The sequence below is a fragment of the Mchenga conophoros genome, linkage group LG7 (genome assembly GCF_057382185.1).
Source record: "Mchenga conophoros isolate Kocher_MC1m ecotype Shallow Benthic linkage group LG7, M_conophoros_male_GT1.1, whole genome shotgun sequence".
Classification (NCBI taxonomy): Eukaryota; Metazoa; Chordata; class Actinopteri; order Cichliformes; family Cichlidae; genus Mchenga; species Mchenga conophoros.
In genome coordinates, this window is record NC_140532.1 from 64,693,001 (window position 1) to 64,713,459 (window position 20,459).

General features: G+C 39.3%; 3 protein-coding genes across 3 annotated transcripts; 2 read left to right on the forward strand and 1 right to left on the reverse strand.

Annotated features, from left to right (window-relative positions):
* The first annotated feature begins 2,011 nt into the window (after positions 1-2,011).
* On the forward strand, positions 2,012-5,323 carry LOC146571537 (olfactomedin-4-like). The gene is made up of 7 exons (XM_085281313.1): positions 2,012-2,327; positions 2,413-2,529; positions 2,594-2,812; positions 3,056-3,209; positions 3,303-3,530; positions 4,133-4,301; positions 4,427-5,323. Exons 1-7 carry the CDS (start codon positions 2,229-2,231, stop codon positions 4,860-4,862), a joined length of 1,422 nt encoding a protein of 473 aa, XP_085137439.1. The 5' UTR covers positions 2,012-2,228; the 3' UTR covers positions 4,863-5,323.
* A 2,732-nt stretch (positions 5,324-8,055) lies between these two features.
* LOC146571538 (olfactomedin-4-like) lies at positions 8,056-12,346 on the forward strand. The gene is made up of 8 exons (XM_085281314.1): positions 8,056-8,181; positions 8,301-8,423; positions 8,492-8,602; positions 8,730-8,867; positions 9,116-9,269; positions 9,875-10,102; positions 10,659-10,827; positions 10,907-12,346. The coding sequence occupies exons 1-8, from the start codon at positions 8,128-8,130 to the stop codon at positions 11,340-11,342; spliced, it is 1,413 nt and encodes a 470-aa protein (XP_085137440.1). The 5' UTR covers positions 8,056-8,127; the 3' UTR covers positions 11,343-12,346.
* Positions 12,347-15,271: 2,925 nt separating this feature from the next.
* On the reverse strand, positions 15,272-20,459 carry LOC146571539 (olfactomedin). Its single transcript, XM_085280786.1, has 5 exons — positions 20,323-20,459; positions 20,053-20,211; positions 17,441-17,653; positions 17,076-17,208; positions 15,272-16,304 (listed from the first exon to the last, which is right to left on the reverse strand). Exons 1-5 carry the CDS (start codon positions 20,356-20,358, stop codon positions 15,457-15,459), a joined length of 1,389 nt encoding a protein of 462 aa, XP_085136912.1. The 5' UTR covers positions 20,359-20,459; the 3' UTR covers positions 15,272-15,456.

The following is a 20,459-nucleotide window of genomic DNA, read 5'->3' on the forward strand; positions in this document are numbered from 1 at the left end:
CCGGTGCTCGAATCGGCAACCTTTTGATCACAAGGCGAACTGCCAACTCTTGAGCCACGATTGCCCTAAATAGCAATGATAATAATACTTATGTGATGTAACACAAGGTTATAGGAATCATGTTATATACTTTTCCATAGCATTACATTTGAATTCAACAATTCAATCTTTCAAATAACGGACAGATATTTGTGAAATCATTAACTCAAAAGTGGATTATAGATGGCAGACAGTTGGTGTCGTAAACCCCCGCCTCTGTTCAAAGATGGTCGCTCACAGTGGACATAGATGGCTTCTTTCACTCCTCTTTCAAAACATCTGTCCTCTCTGTCCAAAATGTGAACATTGGCATCACATTACAGTGATTTAACGTTAATTTACATTTGAAATGTGAAATCACAGTCTATTTACGTAACTTTAATGATATTCTACAAGAACAGAACAAAACTGTAAAATGCACAGTAAAATACTTTTATATTAGGATTTTCCTACAGTACACCCATACCCGCGACCTTGTGGTTGTTAGTTCACATTCATTGGCCGATACCTAGCGTCATGTTATTATGTGTCCCAACATCCAATGGCATGTCACATTGTTTTCATGGCCACACCCTCACCCCAGGTGCAGAGGCCTATTTCTGTTCAGAAATGTTGTGAATACTTTGAGATTTATATTAATTGCAATTCCTACCTCTACATTTATTTTTTAAAATATATAATTAGCACAGCATGGTCGTGCAATGTTTTATATGTTTTTTTTTGTTTTTATTCCTATTAATTATATTTTCACTTGTTACCTCTGAATTATTGAAATTACTCCTTTAATTATTGATTATTCTCATTCCTTTTTGATCATTTTATATATTTTTCCATAGTATTACATTTGAATTTAACAGATCATTCTCTCACATAACAGACAAATATTTGGGAAATTATGATACATTTCTGAATGTATTTTTACAATCGAAATATGCATATTTACAAAAAATATATTTAAAAAACAAGTAAATTGTGTTTTACTATATTTTCAGTACACTGTTACATTCTTGTCTGAAAAGATCTTAAAGGTTTATTTTGTCACACAGAAAGTAGTAATAAGAGTAATATTAAAACTAAGGAGCTGCCACGATTGTTGGAAACTGGAATTGGCTGGGCCGCGCTATGAGTTCTGGGATAGGTTGGGCCACGAAGGATACACCCGAAATGAGGGACACATCTGTCGGCTGCATATGTAGTATCCTTCGAATTGGGACAGCCTTCGTCCCCTGGCTGTGCCTTAATCGGTCTACAAATGCAGCAGGATGCAGCCTAGGAATTGAGACACGGCGATAGCGTCGGTATGTTACGTTTTGGGAAGAGAATGTGTTGCTTTAAAATCTTTCAGTCTTTCTCCAGTTGACTCATTTCTGTTTGCTGGTTTTTGTCAATAATTATAAAAGACAACATATGAGAATGGAGACCTCAAACGTTTACCAGATATGTTTATCGATATTTCATATATAAAAAAGGAAAAACATGATACATTTTTTCAAAACTATACAAATTGTTTTCCTCACATCCTAAATGTTATTGGGTGGTGAGTTAATCAACCCATAAAAATACATTACAATTCAAATCAGTTAAATTAAACTGAACTGTACAGGATATCACCAATTCCAGTTGTGTAGCACGAGTAACGATAACAACTGCACAATTTGAACACTTAACAGGCACAAAAACATAGCATGGATAGCAACCTCTAGAGTTAAAAATTAATTGTGAATGGTATAATTGGACATGACATGATTTTTCTTTCCGTGGTATTTTTTGCACTCATGTAGAATTTTCACTTCCTGTTCCTGAAACCTGTTACTACATCTTCCATTGAGAGAAGCTGCATATGAAATGTCCTTAAAATCCTCAAAAAAAGGTGCATGAATCAGTTGTTTGGATTATCTTTGTATATTCCACGTATTCCAAGTTTTATTATCAGATGCACAGGAATGTGCTTATTCAGTTAAGGTGTAATAGTTTTCTGCATTTTTTTATTGTTGCTTTTATTTCACTGTGTTGCAGTATCTGTAGTAACAGTGTGTTTTTCTTTTTTCCTCTTTGTGGCTATTGTTTCTTGTTTAAGTTGTTCTCTTTCTCTCTTTGTGTCGTGCTTTCTCTCGCTTTCGTTCTGTGTCTGTGATTGTCAACATTTTTTATTTCTTCTCTAGACGTTCGCACGATTCCTCACAAGTTTGATGTTGCTGCTTCAGTCAGACACAAAATTTTCTCTCTGGTCCAACATGAGGCTGTATGTGATCATTCCACTGTGTGCTCTGCTCACCGTCACCAAGCAGGTAAGAAACACTGAAGCCTCAGGTCACATAGAAATCTTTTTAAAACTTTAGTACAATTCATAATACACCACCCTTACATTTTCAGGAGCATACAGAGTGTACATGCGAGCTGAATAACTCAGAGAGAATATTCCCCCATGAAAAACTCAGAAAAGTTGAAAGCAGTACATCAGACTGCAAAAGCAACATCATCCCACAGAAGGTAAGTTACCCTGCGACTCATAGTGTCATACTGTTTGTTTGTTTAACCACTGCTGTCTCTGCAGTCTGTGGAGCTGAAGAGTCTACTGCAGGGGTTGGAGCAACGTCTTACCCAGCTGAGCAAAGATGTGCTGATCCTGGAAAAAGAGGATGACAGAGGGCTGTATGGCATTCTCAGCCTGTATCTTATAGAGAATGAAATGAATGAGATCAAGCAGCTGATTGACAAGCTCAACAGCACCACCCAGGAACACCAGATCCTCACTGCTAGCGCCACTCGCCAGGTACATTCACAACCACATGCTGCAAAACGCTGACATCACCCTGAAGTGTACATCTACTATTGTGTTTTCACTATTCGATATTATAGATGGTGTTAACAGAACAGTGACATTTAATTCTGTTAAACATATTCTGTATATTCATTGTTTTGAGTGCCCTTTTGTTGATTTGTGGAGTATCAAGCCATGTTAAGAAATACATTTTTCTCTGTTTGGCTCCACATTTGAATGTCTTCTTTCTCTCAGCTGGAGATCATGAAAACAGAAATGAAAGCGCTGGAGAAGTTCGACACCATGCAGGTGATAAAGGGACGACAAACCATCGAGGTTCTGAGGACAGACCTGGACAGTTGCAAAAAGGAAGTGAAGGCACTCACCCAGCTTCCACAGCTTCCACAGGGTGAGTTATGCCTCACTTGCGATTGTTAAGAGGTTGAAACCTCTATAGGACTAGTATGGCTCACAGTTAATACACACTTTAATTTTCCTTCAGGTACTTGTCCTCGCAGCCGGCTTGTTAGTGTTACCGGGCCAGTGTTCTACACAGAAGGAGAGTATCCTGGCTTGTATTCTTATGGAGCCTGGGGCTGTGATCCCAAACCAGAGAAAGGGAAAGAAAACTGGTATTGGTTGGTGATGATGACTTCCAACAACAGATACTCCAACTACATTCGTTTTTACTCCAGCCTGAACTCTCTCATTAGGGGGGTGAGTGCCCCAGGTAAGGAACTGCTGTGTAGTGTCAAACGTGCCAGTTGTCCCTTTGAAGTGGCCGATGACAGGATCGAATTCCTTTGAGATTTTTTAAAGACAATGAAGACCTGTTTTCCTTTAACTTGTGTTACTGAAAATAAATGAGAATGACAGTGACTGCAGAGCTTCACAAATGTTGAAGTCCGGTGATACAGATCATTAGAAAGTTAACATGCACTGAAATTTTACAACAACAACAACAAAAAAAAACTGACTAAAGTAGCATCGGGTGCAGATTCTAGCAAATATTACGTTTAAATAAACTGTGAATATTCTTTGAAATAAATTGTAAAATGTTTGCAAGAAAGAAATAACTTCACCTGCACTGGAAGACTTCCTAGGAGATATTCTAGTAAATAGTTCTCATAAGAGAATAATATAAGTCATTACCTGATAAAGTTCTATTAAAGAATGTTATGTATTGATGCTTTACTAACTGTGCATATTTTAATGTGTCATACTGTGTAGATCTAAACTGCTTATTCGTTCTCTAAAAACACACCCAATGATACTTAAATTTGAGTTTCCCCATCACACTGCTTCTTCTCCTTTCACTTCTTTTTCTGCCAGGAAATGTCTATATCCACACCTCTAACCCAACTACCAACACCATCCAGGGTCCAAATAATGTTCTGTATGGAGGGGCTTTGTATTACAACTGTTACAACCGAGATGCTGTTTGTCGTTTCAACCTCACCACCAAACACGTTACTACCTTAGAACTACACCAAGGCACTAGGTTTTTTTCCACAACTTTTTATTTGAGCTCATGAATATGAGACATAACTATGATGGAAACATTCATTTATGAATAAGAGTTGCTTTTTAAGTGTAAAACATTCACTGTTGTCCTCTGTTAACCAGATATAACTCAAAGGCTAACTTCTGCCACCTTGAGGAGTGTTACCCATACACTGATCTGGATCTTGCAACAGATGAATCTGGTGTCTGGGTGGTCTTCACCACCTCCCTGGACTTTGGCAACATGATCCTGTCCAAGGTGGAGGAGGGTGAACCACCTGCACTTGGTAAGACCTGGCAAACGTCAGTGTACAAGCAGGCGGTGACCAACACCTTCATGGCCTGCGGTGTTCTCTACGCCACACGTTACGTCAACCAAGAGCTCGAGGAGATCTTTTACTCATTCAATACCGTGACGGGGAAGGAGCGGTTCAACCTAGGCATCTTCATCAGCAAGATTTCTCCCAACATTCAAGCCCTGAACTACAGCCCTGTGGACCAGACACTACATGTCTACTCTGACTCCAACATGGTTTACTATAAAGTGATTTTTGAGTAAATTCATAAAAGATTCGATTCAAATAACTGCTCCAGTAAAATAAATATTTATGAAGGTCAGAAAAAAGGGCTGAAAAACCTTCATATATGGGGTAACTTTTAAGGTTAATTTTCATAGTAATGGTCAGTGTTTAATAATTTGCTAATTTTATTAGTTAGTTTGCTAATTTTTTTGTTTTTGTCTTTTACTGGCTTAAGAGATTTTTTAATGACATCTTTAACTGACTTTATATAAAAGTAAAAAAAAAAATTCTAATGAGAGTCAATATTTTTGTGTTTGAGGTGACAAATACTTTTGTGTTTTTGCCCCCTAACATTCTAATGAATTACATTAAACCATTTGCTGAAATGCAATATTGCCAAATTTATCTAAGCTGTATTTGATTTAAACCAGGGGTCTCGTAACCCCAGGCTTTGAGGGCTGGTGTCCTGCAGGTTGTAGATCTCACCGTGGGTCAACACACCTGAAATAGTTCATTACCAGGCCTCTGGAAAACTTCAAGACATGCTGAGGAGGTAATTTAGCCATTTAAATCAGCTTTGTTGGATCAAGGACACATCTAAAATCTGAGTTGTGAAGTCCGAGACCCCTGCTTTAAACTACTTATTTTGTTACAGCTGTTACAAAATGAATAACTGATCCTTTACCCTCTAAAGTCTAAATCATGTTTGGCGCTGACCACAACAATGGCCCCAAGGCCTAAGAAAAGAGCACTTCTTTGGAAAACATGTTATGAGCTGTGCAGTAGATGTTAGTTTAAATGACCATTTGTGTTGTCCTCTAATTGCCAAGACCTAAGTGAACTACTTTTGAACCAGAACACAAATTAAATCTTCTAATGCACATCTGCACAGCAAATTAATCAAATTTAACATTTCCAATTCAAAATGAAAATATGAACAAAGCATATTGATTATTAAGTCTAAGCATAACTAAGTTTAAGCCCATTCTTTTCTTTTAGTGCTTATATTCCACTAAAGTATATCAGTGACCAACTCAGACTTCATTTGAAAATCTAAAAGAAACCTTTTAATTTCTAAAAATGTGTTTGCAATACTTTAAAACATAATCAAACTCTGTGCTAAAGGTATTACCGGAAACTTGGTGTATGTAAAGCAGTTAAAGAGCTTAGAACACAATAAATTCAACCATTGCTAAGACATTGCATGCATAACACAAACCACAATATAAAAATAAAAAATTATTATTGCAGTCTGAGTGCAAAGTGGGCACTTTCTGTTCCTAAAACTTCACTGTTACAGGATCTACAACAAAAATTCTGCATGTAAATGCAGAATTTACATGCAGAAGGGTACATATTAGTCACCGTCTGCGTTTATGCAGGGTCTTATTGCATCATCCAGCCACAGCACTGAGTTATGAATGCTTATTGACTAGCAGACTGTAATAGTGTTAACAGAGTGTTATTACAACAGGTTTAGACTGCTGCCTGTACACAAAACTTTATCTCTGGTGATTATTCAATAAATAAAGGTTTAAGAGATGTCTGTATCAAAACAGACAATTATCTTTGTGTTGTCAGATAGACTGTACTTGGTTCTTGACATCCACTGCCTAACATTACTGTTGCTATGTTTGCTTAACCTTGTGTTTATCTGATGTCTTTAATATGGTGGCAAAAAATAGATGGACTGCTTCCAGTTGGAGACCTCAGTCTTGTATAAGTGACAATTTCAAATGGCCGTGAAATACCCATCTTGGAATCTGGATTCATGTTCTTTGTCCACTCTTGTTTGATTCATTTCATTGTGGTTTTCCACCTGTTGTCTTTGTGGTCTCTAGTTTTTGTCAGAGAAGTCGGGAGCTGTGTCTAGCACCTGAGAGCTGTCTTTATCATACTCCACAGAACAAAACTGTGGTATGAACACATTTTTAATTTCTTTAGTAAATTCATGACAGCTTCCTTTGATACATTTTTTAGGGAAGGTCCAAATCACATATGTTACATCATAAATTGTCTACAGCATATTGTGAAAAAGTCCTGGTGTTAAACTGACCTGCCTGCAGTTCGTAATATTATTCAACACGTTCTCATCTCAACACGTAACATACCACAATTTGTCATAGTCGTCGGCATGAGAGCAGGTTGAATCTATAAATGTGTTTTATGTGTGACATGAAGATCAAATCTGTTCACTTTCAGATCCTGAATCACTTTGGAAAACACTATGTGTATGGTTAAGGTTAGGGTTAGGGCTGGAATGGATGGCTGGAGCCTGTGCTTCAAGTGTGTCTTACCACTGTGTCTTAAGTGGCTTTCTGTTCAGAGCGTTTCATAAGGACAAAAGGGTACCTTTTACGTTACTATGAGACGCTTAGGGGAGTGACAAATGTTATGTGTTGGGAAAATTAAATAGATAAAAATAATAAAATAATTTACATTTCTTGAATTTCTTGGACAAATATGTATTGCTAATCCAAGTCTGGTATTGTATGAGGCATAAATAAATTATGCATTATTTTAGCACAGACTGCTCACGTGATACGGTTAAAAGAGCTTAGCGTGCACCAAAATGAGGTAGTGGCTAACACACTGCACGAATAATAAAGACCAGAACGAAATATAAAATTCAAATGGTGCAATTGGACACATTGTGATTTTAGTCTCTGGCTATTTTACGACTTGTCTCATTTTCAAGTCACCGCAGGTTTAGCTGTGACTCATATACATTATAAAACAAAAAATGTTCCCAGCATAAACTTTACTGTATGTAGCAAATACAGTAAAATTATAGTAAGTAAATATATTGTATAAAGTTTATTTTGTATTATGTTTTTTGTTGTGTGTTCTAATAGTGTTTAAGAGTGCATTTGAGCAAACTGTTGCAAAGACTCAGATTGCACTGACAGTTTTAAATCTGCAAAGAAACTTGCTGATGCAGTGGGTTTGCTAAAATATGTGCATGTCAGTAAACACAGAAAAATCATATCTTGAAGAATGCAGTGTTGTGTTTCGTAAGTCATTACTGCCATTGGCTCTGAGAATCCATATTGATTAAATTCGTAGATGATTAAATGTCCTGTGCTGAACAGCAGTGAAAAGGGGAAAACAACTTCAAAAAGTTTTTGTAATTAACAAAAAATGTCATGAAAAACAGTGACAAATGTCACTGAGATGCATGATGCATGAAATACAAACACACCCACATCCACTTCCTCACATACGGAGGTTAGCGGGAATGTTCACAAGCTGCTGCAGCAGTTTACAGATGGTTTTGTTCAGCTCTGCTCTCTGTGATTCACCATGAAGCTGTACGTGATCATTTCACTGTGGGCTCTGCTCACATTCACACATCAGGTAAGAAATACTGAAGACTTCCTTTAAATGATAAAATATCCATTTTGAATGAAGTGACAAATACCAAATACCACTAAATGCTGCTGCTTATTTCACTTAAAAATACATTTAAATTTCAGGCTCCTCCACGAGAAAAGTGTGCATGCGAGCTGAATAACTCAGAGAAGGCATTCCCTCATGAAAAACTCAGGATAGTTGAAACCAACGTATCAGACTGCAACAGCAACATCACCCCACGGAAGGTAACTAGTCTTTTAAAGCTCTCATGCTGTGTGTCTCCATTCCTGCTTAATCACTGCTGCCTCTGCAGACTGTGGAGCTGGAGAGTCTACTGCTGGGGTTGGAGCGTCGTCTTTCCCAGCTGAACAAAGATGTGCTGATCCTGGAGGAGGAGGAGGAGGATGACGGAGAGTTCAGTTCAGTTCAGTTCATTTTTATTTCAAACATTTCAAACATGTGCCTTCACAATCATTACAAAATATCATTCCATTATTTGTTTGAAAAGGAGTAGGCTGAAGTATTTACTTATTTGTCCCTACCCCCTCAAGTTGGATGACGGAGAGCTGTATGGAGTTCTCAGCTTGTATGTTATAGAGAATGAAATGACTGAGATCAAGCAGCTGATTGACAAGCTCAACAGCACCACCCAGCAACACCAGATCCTCACTGCTAACGCCACTGAACAGGTAGATTCACAACCACATGCTGCAAAACACTGACATCACTCTAAAGAGCATATTTACTATTGTTTTTACACTGTCTTGTAAAATCATCATCACTGTTATGTTAGGTTATGTTATGTTATGTTATGTTATGGAAACAAAAAGTCTTGAAATTAGGTCAAAAGAGCATTTTGAAAAGTATTTGATATTGATAAGTGTGTTGTATTCATTTTTCTATTTCGCTTGATCTTTTAACATCTGCTGTCTCCAAGCTGGATAACCTGAAAGCAGAGATGCAAGAGCTGGAGAGGTTTGACACCATGCAGGTGATAAAGGGACAGCAAGTCAACTCTGCTCTGAAGGCAGATCTATTCAAGTGCAACAAAAAAATTAACACTACCGTCACGCCAACCGAGCCCCCACAGGGTGAGTCTAACAACCAGGTGGGGTTGGGGGTTGGATGGCTGCTACTGAGGCCCTGAAGGGGTTAATAAACCGTTTTACAGAAGACCAAACATGAACTAAACTGAGCTCAATACAATGAAACTAAAAACCATCAAACAAAGACGAGTTATGAAGGCATTACCAAACTATTTGAAGGCCATTATTGTATAATGTGAAGTATTATTGGCATTTGGTCAACATTTGCCTTATTTACCAAAAACGTATTAAGTACTTTCCAGGATCCTTACTTGTCAGAATCTATTATACATGTAAATGTGTTAATAATGTCTGTTTAAACCTTTTCCAGTGATTATCTTGATGTTGGCTTGAAAATAAATATCTCCCTCTACTGTTACTGCAGCTTATTGCAACTTCTGCATGTGTGTACATTTCACATTTTGGAGAGGCAAAGCATGAAATGAACCGGCGTGTCTACTCCACGCTTCGTTGTGATATCGGGTTGCCTCGGTATACAAAGTATTCTAGAGACAAGTAGGAGGCCATTTGTCTGACAGCTGGTTGTACTATGCACTGCATCCATAAAAGTAGCAGCAGAAAGAACAACTGTTACACACTTCTCCCCTCAGGTACCTGTCCACGCAGCCGGCTTCTTAATGTCACTGGACCAAGGGTCTACACAGCAGGAGAATATCCTGGCTCGTACGCTTACGGAGCCTGGGGTCGTGATCCCAGACCAGAGGAAGGCAAAGAAAGCTGGTACTGGCTGGTCATGTTGACTTCCAGTAATATATATGCCCACTATGTTCGTCTTTACAGCAGTCTGAGTTCTCTCATCATTGGAGTGAGCGTCCCAGGTAAGGAACTGTTCTCTTCTTGTGGTTAATTGTCAGAGGTACAATTTATGTAACAAAGCATTTTGGGTTTTATTGCAATCACTTTGAAGTGGTTTGTTGATTTTATGTAAAAAAATCATTCACCCTGCAGGTTTACCAGATTTTGTGGTAAAACTTGAAGGAAAGCATAGAGAATATAAAGTTTATTCGGCATATCCACAATACCTAACTATTTGAGGCATTCAGCTCAACAGTTGTGCAGATCTTTACAAAGATTAATGTGCACTTTAATTTGTAAATGAAGACTGAGAGAGACTGATAAGCATTTGGTGGACTAGCAACTACTGTACTTGTTGGCGCAGGATAGTATCTTTCTTTTTCACCAATGAGTGCTGGTCCTGCACACGTGCATAGTCAGCTCTGCCTTGGTTCCTTCTGAGACCTACATTTAGAAAGTCCTTATGAACAATTTTTTGCAGTTCTTTTTTATTAATGACACATTTTTTTACATACTAGAAATTGTTAAACTATTTTCTCACATTTATTCTTCCATATCGTTTGTCTTCTTCTTTTTCAGGTAACGTCCAGATCCACTCCTCAAACCCAACTACCAACACCATCCAGGGTCCAAATAATGTTCTGTATGGAGGGGCTTTGTACTACAACTGTTACAACCAAGATTATGTTTGTCGATTCAATCTCACCACTAAAAGTGTCACAACCTTACAACTACCAAAAGGCACCAGGTTTGTCTTGGACCTCATTACTGGATGAAATGCTGAATAACTATGACAGAAACTTTCACTGCTATCCTCTGTTAACCAGGTACAACTCAAAAGGTAACTTCTGCCATCTTGAGGAATGCTACCCATACACTGACCTGGACCTGGCAACAGATGAGTCTGGTGTCTGGGTGGTCTACACCACCACTCAGGACTTTGGCAATTTGGTTCTCTCCAAGCTAGAGGAGGGTGAAACACCGGTGCTTGGAAAGACCTGGCGCACTTCAATCTACAAGCGGGCAGTGACCAACACCTTCATGGCGTGTGGCGTTCTCTATGCAACACGTTACATTAACAAGGAGGTTGAGGAGATCTTTTACTCATTCAACACCGTGACGGGACAGGAGAAGTTCAACATTGGCATCTTCATGAACAAGATGTCTACCAACATTCAAAGCCTAAATTACAGCCCTGTGGACCAGATGCTGCATGCTTACTGTGACTCCAACATGGTTTCCTACAAGGTGTTGTTTGGGTAAATTGTTATGTTGATGCTTAAAGCCAATTTTCACATAAATGAAATAAACATTAAAACCTCCCTACTTCCTCCTTGTGATATTTGCCATTTAGGTAAATGGCCTGTATTTGTATAGCGCTTTACTTAGTCCCTAAGGACCCCAAAGCGCTTTACACTACACACAGTCATCCACCCATTCACACACACATTCACACACAGGTGATGGCAAGCTACTTGGTAGCCACAGCTGCCCTGGGACGCACTGACAGAGGCGAGGCTGCAGGACACTGGCGCCACCGGGCCCTCTGACCACCACCAGTAGGCAACAGGTGAAATGTCTTGCCCTAGGACACAATGACCGAGACTGTGAGAGCCGGGGCTCGAACCGGCAACCTTCCAATTACAAGACAAACTGCCAACTCTTGAGCCATGATCACATTTAGGTGGCTGATTCTACAGGAGATATCTGCGAAGCTTTCTCCGATGCATTTACAGTTAAATTTAATTTGTGCAACATTTTAAATTCTCCTTCAAGCATCATAGAAAATCTTCCACATTTTAAAGCTCACAATTTAAGTGCAGACCACTGAAAGTGGAAGAGCTCTTGCAAAGAAGTTGCAGTCTTTGCATCAACCGTAAACTCCTCTGTACACCAAAGTATTCTGGAGTTAATAGTGAATCCAATTGCCTGACAGCTGGTGCCCAAATGGGGTCATTCAATGGGAAAATGATGCCACACAGCAGCAAATCTACAACTGAATTATTAAAAAAGCAAAGAAAAAATCAGGGTGTTGCAATGGCACAGTCAGTCCAGCTCTCAACCCAGCTGAGATCCCGTGAGAGCTGTGCATCATAAAAACCTCCATAGCTTAATGAACCAAAGCAATGTTGTAAAGGAGACAAAATTCCTCCATAATGATTTCAGAGACCAGTAAAGTCATACAGAAAGATTACTGCAAGTTATTGCAAGATGGTTCTACAGATTATAAAATTATGGGCTTTATATCTTTTTACACACTGCTTCTACATCTGGCTTAGTTTTTCTTAAATAAATTATATGTCATGTGTTGTTGTTCATCTGATGTTGTATTTAAATTATTTCCCGGTAAGGAGCAGATGGTTTTGTTATTATTATTTTCTGACATACGAAACCCTGGAATTGCAATAGGGTTTATGTAGCTACCGCAAGGATTGACGTAAGCACCATGTAGAGTTATTAAACAGGGTTTATTCTGGTCTTGACAACCCGTGAGAACTGCTCACGTTCGAAACAATTAAAAAAAACATCACATCAGAATGCATTCTTGTGCTTTGTTTCAATCAATCAAAAGTCATTAATCACAGAAACAAACATTTCAAATACACAAACCTCGTGAGTTGGCATCCAGGAGGGGGTAACTAGCCTTTTATGGCCTTAATATATTCTTTTCTATCTTTTTTCTCACTTATTTCTTGTCTTTATCTAACTCTGAACATTACTTTATTCATATGTGGAGCTAACCGAGAGCTGCAGCGTCCAGACACTAGCTGTGTCCCAAAAGGTCGGCTGCATCCTTCAGAGGACCCGGCCTTCGCAGTCTACGTGGGCCAGGTCCTTCGAAGACCGAGAAGGCCGGAAGTGCGAGACTGTGAAATGAAACAGACGTCTCCGAAAACGTCGGCACACTTTTGCAAATATGCGATGTCTTGATAAACTAAGCAGATATTTGTAATTTACACAGCTACTTTCTCACCTGAACATATGCTAAAAGTTTATTTTGTGACCCAGAAAGATTAATAAGACTACTTTTAAAACTCAGTAGCGGCCGCCATTGTTGGCAACAGAAATTTGGCTGGGCCGCGCTATGATTTCTGGGATATGGTGGGCCACGAAGGACACACCCAACCCATCCTTCAAATTTGGGGAAATGAAGGACGCATTTGTCGGCCGCATTTGAAGGAGTCGACGAATTGGGACAGCCTTCGACGCCTGGCTGTGACGTAATCGGCCTTCAAATGCGGCCTCCGAAGGATGCAGCCAACGTTTTGGGACACAGCTACTATGTGCGCTAGCAAAAAGGTCACTGGGTGGAGACCCAAACTGCAAAGAACTGTACCCTCCATAGTTCACCACCAGATGGTACAAAAGAGCAAAATCTGGACATAAAGCTCAACAAACCATCATATGCAAAAGACCGTTACAATTTACTCTCTCTTTCCCATGACTACATTCGGAGTTGCTGCAGCACCATAACCCTTTCCTATGACTAATATAAAAAGGAGAAACAATAAGTGAGGCACAAAAGTAGCAACTATGACCTGTGAATACTAGATGACTACTATATGAATGTTCTGTTGAAGTGTGGCTTGAACTTATGAAATGGACACATGAAGTTTTTTTGGTAAGTACATTTTCTTATCCTCTAAGGTCTGTGTCATCACTAGTGACACTAGCACTCACCCACCCTCACAAAACAAAACAAAAAAACGATTAAGTATTATAAAACTGGGATGACGAGGTCAATAAGACGATGTTAAGAAACAAAAGGATGATGCTAAGGGTGCCAGGGGGTCAAGGAGTCACATGGGAGGGTGTGAGTTTGTTATGTGAGTGTGTTCATGGAATCCCAGCATAATGTCACCATCTACAGGTGGCTTCTTAGGAACAATGACACTTCTGCAAATGTCACCTGACAATCGTGTTTCCACAGCAGAAATAGTATAGCAGTAAGAGCACAGAGGCCTTATGTGCATTTCTTAAAAATGAAAGGAAGACGCTATAAGGGGAAAGGAAAACAGCATCCAGTGCACCAGCGAAGGGTCTGAGAGTCGGTCCTAATGGTATGGCATGAAAATAGTGCCTAGCCTATAGTGGTCTTGAAAACTCTCTATAAATATGCCTACCGGACCATAGTTGACCCACCACCAAACCGGTCATGCTGAACAATGTTACAGGCAGCATAACATTCTCCACGGCTTCTCCAGACCTTTTCACATTTGTTATATGTGCTCAGGGTGAACATGCAGGGCCCCTATGGTGGACCATGGTGCAGGGCAGTGATCACAGGGCCTACCAGAGGATGTCAGCCTGTTCTAAATGTTCTAAAAATTGTGCTTATTTCAGAGGAATGACCAAATTTCTTATTCAAATATTATGATCTTATAAATGAAGGAGCCCTATCATCTTTACCTAAAGCTCCATATTATCATTATCATTATCAAGTCTATCTTTTCACGAGTCTCAGGTCTAAATAAGGTTGCTTTTTTTTGTTTGTTTTATACTGCACCTTGATTCAGATCATTTATGCCAATTTTCTACTGACTGTCTACACAACTTAAGGTTTTGAAGAGCACATACATGAGACATCTGCCCGTTTGCCATCTCCAATCATACATAGTGGTAGTTGAAAAGAAGCAGAAAACAACAGTTGAGGTGTATATAGCAATCCCACAGGACAACAACATGAGAGAAAAAAAGGAGCATGGGAAAAATGAGAATTACGAGAGGCTGAAGGAACAACAGGAACAGATGTGAAAGGTAAAGTCCAAAATGGTCCCATTGGTAGTAGGAACATTATGAGCTGTAACTCTTAAACTAGAAGAATGGCTCTACAGCACTGTAGGTCTCTGTCCAGAGTGCACTCCTAGGAACAACTAAGATAATGTGCAGAACCCTCAAAATCCCAGGAATCTGTTCGAGGACCGAAGCTTGAGGAACACAGACACAGAGAATAATAACAGAGAGTGAACAAAGCATTATGCAGACGAACAAGACTTTGATCTGTTTATCACCCTTTAAGTTGTTGCTGGAACCAAGCTTTTTTTGAAGTTTGTTGTTAATGATCAAAGAAGAAAGCAAAACTCACTATTCAAACGATGCAAGCTGTCAAGTAAAATCAATATATATGTGATTGTGTCACAAATAACAACAAAAACATTTTTTTGTGTGAAATAAGGCCAGCAAAAGATCAATCTAAGTTTATTGTTACCAAAGACTTTATTATGATCTCAGCTGATGTTTCCATTCAGTGTTACTAAAGTACATTATGTTAGAAGAACAATCTTAATAGTCTATATGATATAACTTTAGCATTTGCATCATAAATCATTGCTTTTTTGTTGCTGTATCATATTTCATTAACTGTTTGATCAGAAGATCAGAAGTGGGCCTGGTAGGCCAGCAAGTATCCATCGTTGTACATGTAGATCTGCTTGTTGGTGGGATTGTAGCTCAGACTAGCCACTCCTGTAGCTACCTTCTCCAGTCGTTTTGCTAGTGAGTTGTCTTCTTTGCCTGTGGCTGTGTCGAAGGCGTAGAACACCTCCTCCTGGTACTCATTAACATAACGAGTCGCGTACATAACACCGCACACCATGAAGGCGTTGCTCACTGCCTTCTTGAACAGCCTTGTTTCCCACGTCTGTGTCACGTTGAGAGTCTTGGTCTCACCATCCCAAACTAACCGGCTGATCACAAGGTTTCCATGGTTACCCAGAGTGGCATAGAGAGCCCACAGTCCTGTTTCATCTGCCTCTACATCAATATCACTATTGAGGCGGCAATCGTAGTAACAATAGGGGAACTTGTTGTTGAAACCCACACCAGTGCCTGGAAGAGTCACCCGTTTGACCTCGTTGGTCTCCAGGTCGTACCGGCAAACGTCTGCAGAGCGGTAGCAGTTATAGTACAGAGCCTTACCGTACAGCACAGCACTGGGACCCTCAATGGCGTTGGGGTGGCTGTACGATGAGGCAAATGTAAAGTCTTTGTGGTTTGTTGAGGCCATGAAATCTTCATAATTTTGGTAAACACGTAGAGTGGTGCCCCAGATGTGGCTAGTTGCCAGAGGCTGAACCCAGTAGCTGTATTTCTGGTCCTCGTTCTCCATCTGGGCTTGTTTGCCCCATGAACCAGAGATGTAGCTCTTACCAAAAGGACTGAGCTTGGTTGTTACAGGGTCACTGATGCTGGTGATCAAGCCCTTAAGGCAGTTTCTGTCCTGGCCTGGAAACAGAGAAATCAGAAGGAATGCCAAGTGATGACATCAGAAATTTAAAAAAAGAAACATCCTCTATATAGACTGAATTATTTACTGGAAAACCAAATGCTTGGATGTCAATACATTTTTAGTATGTGTAAAACAGATAAAGAGGTGAATCACTCTATTAGGATTTTTTATTTCCACACAGTGTCAGATTGTTATCAAAAGGCTGGGTACATGCTTTGGAAACTTTTTTCTTCTCCCTCTACACAAGCATTGCAATATATTTGCAAAAAACACTGGAAAAACTGTCAGACTGAAAAACATATTTTTAATATCATCAGTTTTAAACCTGCATTCTCTTTAATGACCAGCAGGGGGTGTCTTCTGGTTGCAAAATGACTTGTAGGAACTCTGTGGTTGACAAGCTGGTGATGAGTGTGTGGTTTCATTCAACATTTAAACACAATATACAAAACAGTTAAGTTTGTATTCAATATGATTCAAAATTGGTGACTGAGCCCATAAACAGTAAAGTGTTAACAGAGGTTAAATAAGTTAAATAAAGTAGAACACCTTTTGGAGCCACAGCCTCACGATCTGGTGGCCTTCAGATAGAATCCAGGTTTTTCTGATATTTATATATACTGCTGTATTTGAGCAGTCACAGTGCTTTCTTATTACAAACCTCATTCAGCCATTCACACACATTCAACAAGTGATTTTTTTCTGTCCTTTATTAGAGACGATAGCTAACCACAGTATGCTTACAGTTGGTGTACGCACTCACATACCTCTGAAGTCTTTGGGGATTGATTTGCAGGACTCCACATTATTCTTTAGGTAGCGCAGTTTCTCCTTTACAGCCTTCATGTTAACTAAGTCAGCTGTTTCTAACCTGTCCACATGTGTCCGCAGTTTAACCACCTGCCACACGGTCAGAAGGTTAATTCATGGGAACACCCATTACATTTCATTTTTAAACAGACTTACTTATTTTCATTTTATCATGACTAATCGAATGTAATACATTTTTTCTCATTCTTCATATTTTTTCTTGTTCTAGCTTGTGACTGATATATTGTAGCATATTTCTTGTATTACAGATTTGTTTTTGTTTTTTTAATGCATTGTGTTGCCACTTGCAGTTTCACAATACCTCTTTGGAGAGCTTCTTTGTCTGTGCATTGTTCAGCTGGCTGTGGACAACACCAACATCTGTCTCTAGCTGGCTGAGCTGCTGGCCCAGAAGGCGCAGAGACAGAGCAGAGTACAGGCCCTGGTTGTGCAGGTACTTGTAAGGCCCCAGCCTGGCTGTCAAGGAGGTAACCTGAGCCTGGATCTGAGGGAGACGCTGGCTGGATATCTTCAGCTGCAAGGAACAAAGAAGCATAAAAAAAACTTCTGTGTCACATCTTGATAACTGAATGACCAGAAAGACCGTGTGAGAGGCTTAACTCAAGCAATTTTGTGCGATCTCATAACTAGTGAAATAAAAATACAATTTGTTTTCACAACCTGCCTGGAAGCTTTGGTTGACTTGTTTATTGAGATTACAGATGTGTACCTTGAAAAGTGTTTAAGAAGTGCTGTTTGTGTTTTATCTGTTCTGAACATGTGAAAAATATCTTCCTGAATAAATTATATTTAATTAGCTAAATTAGCTAGGGTAAAAAAAAAAATAGCATATTGTACAACTAAAAAAAAAAAAAACTGTGAAGCACAACAATGATAAAACCATTTTCACAGTAATAGTTACTTCATGCAGCAAATTTCAGGGTTAAAACTGAGGCCAGTGCTTAAGTGCCTAACTACAGTTCCTCTAATAAGATAAGATAAGATAAGATAAGATAAGATAAGATAAGATAGAACTTTATTAATCCCTCGGGTGGGTTCCTCTGGGAAATTCGACTTCCAAAAAGCACAGCAACGACCGAAGTTACAGTTACAGAATTGTTATATATATATATATACACACACACACACACACACACACACACACACACACATATATAAATACAGAGACAAATATAAATAAAATATACGAAGGGGATAAATAGAATAAATAGGAATAAAAAATAAAAATACAAGTGAATTGCACATTTCAAGTATTGAGTCTATTGCACTGTTGACTATTTACAAAAAGTATTGCACAAGGTATTGTACAGTGAGGTGAAGAGGCACTACAGCTTAGTTGTTCCCCCCTCCTTTGTCCTCCTGTTTCCCCTCCCTCTCCCCTCCAGAGAGGAGTTAAACAGTTTGATGGCGTGTGGGACAAAGGAGTTTTTAAGTCTGTTAGTTCTTGTCTCGGGGAGAAGCAACCTGTCACTGAACAGACTCTTCTGGTTGTTAATGGCCGTGTGCAGAGGATGCCCAGCATTGTTCATAATGTCCAGCAGTTTCTTTAGTGACCACTTGAGGCTGACCATTAGAAAAAGATTGAACTAGCACGACTTGTTTGAAAGGGATGCCAGGAGAAAGCCTCTTCTCTCTAAAAATAACATGGCAGTGTGGCTTAGATTTACAAAGTTAAATCCAAATAATCTACAAGATTTCTGGAACATTTTCCATTTGACAGACCACAGTCCACAGCACCACAGTTAGAGAAAAACAAACACAGCATTGCGGTGTCAACCATGAACTTCTCTGTATAGCAGAGTAGTCTAAAGTCAGATGTGAGGACATTTGTCCAGCAGCTAAAGCTTGGCCCAAACTGGGGCATACAATGATCCTAAGCACAGCAGGAAACTATGCCTGGTTTGCTGCTTCGAGTTGCTGAAAGAGAAAAGAATCAATGTCTTGTAATCCACCAAAGTCCTGTCTTCAGCCTGATTGAAATGTTGTGGTGGGACCTCAAGAGATCTGTGCAGAAATAAATGTCTGAACTGAAGTAACGTTGTAGACAGAGTGGGACAAAATTCCTCCGCAATGAAGCTGATAAAGTCAAGGCATGTGCTTAGTTTTTGCGTTTTGACTTTGTTTTTGTTAAATAAATAATAAAATGATGTAATGTGACATGTTGCAGTTCATTTGATTTTTGTCTTAAAATAATTGGTTGAGGACCAGATTTCTTTTTTATTATGACAGAGGTTGTACTTTTTTTTTTGAGACATGAGTCTCAGCAGTACACTCATACATTTTCTTGCTAATACAACTTACTAGCATAAGCTATTAACATTCACAACTGTCATCCAAACAGAGTCACTTGTGGTTCCAAAAAGTTAACATACCTGTGGCCAAAACGCTAACACTCAGGCTTCTTCCAAAGCCTGTCGAAGGCATCACGCTACTCACTTCCAACTTTTATGTACATTATTCCCTTAACTCCCCGCAATTCCTTGTCAATCAATCCTCCATGCACCACAGATACCGCAAAATGACACCTCTACACACACATACATGTATATATATACTTAGACATTCTATGCTATCCAGAAATACTCCCCTGCTCCTTCACACTCTCTTTCCACACTTTGATGCATTTACCTCCTCCTCTGTCCTGCCTTCCAGTGTCATATGTTTTTTATTACACTTTATTATTTTAATAAATAATAGAGGAAAGAATAAAGACAAAATATATATTATAAAGAATGCATCACTGACGTATATGGAAACTCTTGACATTGAACAGAATGGGGTCATTTTATTTATATTTTTGTTAGTCAGGGTGGAATAGATTGACATTTTCAGTCTGACATTCAAGAAATGTACCGACAACAATAATCTGAAATGGAAGTAGAAATGATGACACTAAAATAAACGAATTCCTACCTGTTCCGCCAGGCTGTTCATAGATCCTTCACAGGTATGAACCTGCTGTAACACAGTCTCATACTTCACAACAGGGAAAGACCACACGGTGGAGTTTACCTCACACACACATGAGTCGTCCTTCTTCAGGCCGAGCACCCGCTGAGCCTGGCCATCACTCTGCAGTCACACACAGTAACACTGATGTAATATACAATAGATATTCATAAAATAGTATACATTCCAACTTTATGTTCTGTTTTCAAGTGTAGGATGTCAGGTACAACTCACTGTGACCGTGAACAGCAGCAGAATCAGCAGCACCATGTTTACAGTTGGAGGAATGAAGCCAGAACTGATACCAGCAACTTTCTGCTTCTCTTTTCGCTAAAACACCAGATCTGAATGGACACACCTACCAAGTTTGG

Excerpts from the sequence above, each read along its gene's own strand:
- LOC146571537 (XM_085281313.1), top strand. The coding sequence starts at position 2,229 with ATGTTGCTGCTTCAGTCAGACACAAAATTTTCTCTCTGGTCCAACATG. Across the intron at positions 3,210-3,302 it reads GCTTCCACAGCTTCCACAGG|GTACTTGTCCTCGCAGCCGG; the intron begins GTGAGTTATGCC and ends ATTTTCCTTCAG. Across the intron at positions 3,531-4,132 it reads TAGGGGGGTGAGTGCCCCAG|GAAATGTCTATATCCACACC; the intron begins GTAAGGAACTGC and ends TTTTTCTGCCAG.
- LOC146571538 (XM_085281314.1), top strand. The coding sequence starts at position 8,128 with ATGAAGCTGTACGTGATCATTTCACTGTGGGCTCTGCTCACATTCACA. Across the intron at positions 8,868-9,115 it reads CTGCTAACGCCACTGAACAG|CTGGATAACCTGAAAGCAGA; the intron begins GTAGATTCACAA and ends GCTGTCTCCAAG. Across the intron at positions 10,828-10,906 it reads CAACTACCAAAAGGCACCAG|GTACAACTCAAAAGGTAACT; the intron begins GTTTGTCTTGGA and ends TCTGTTAACCAG.
- LOC146571539 (XM_085280786.1), bottom strand. The coding sequence starts at position 20,358 with ATGGTGCTGCTGATTCTGCTGCTGTTCACGGTCACA. Across the intron at positions 20,212-20,322 it reads TGCTGCTGTTCACGGTCACA|AGTGATGGCCAGGCTCAGCG; the intron begins GTGAGTTGTACC and ends GTGTGACTGCAG. Across the intron at positions 17,209-17,440 it reads CAAAGAAGCTCTCCAAAGAG|GTGGTTAAACTGCGGACACA; the intron begins GTATTGTGAAAC and ends ACCGTGTGGCAG.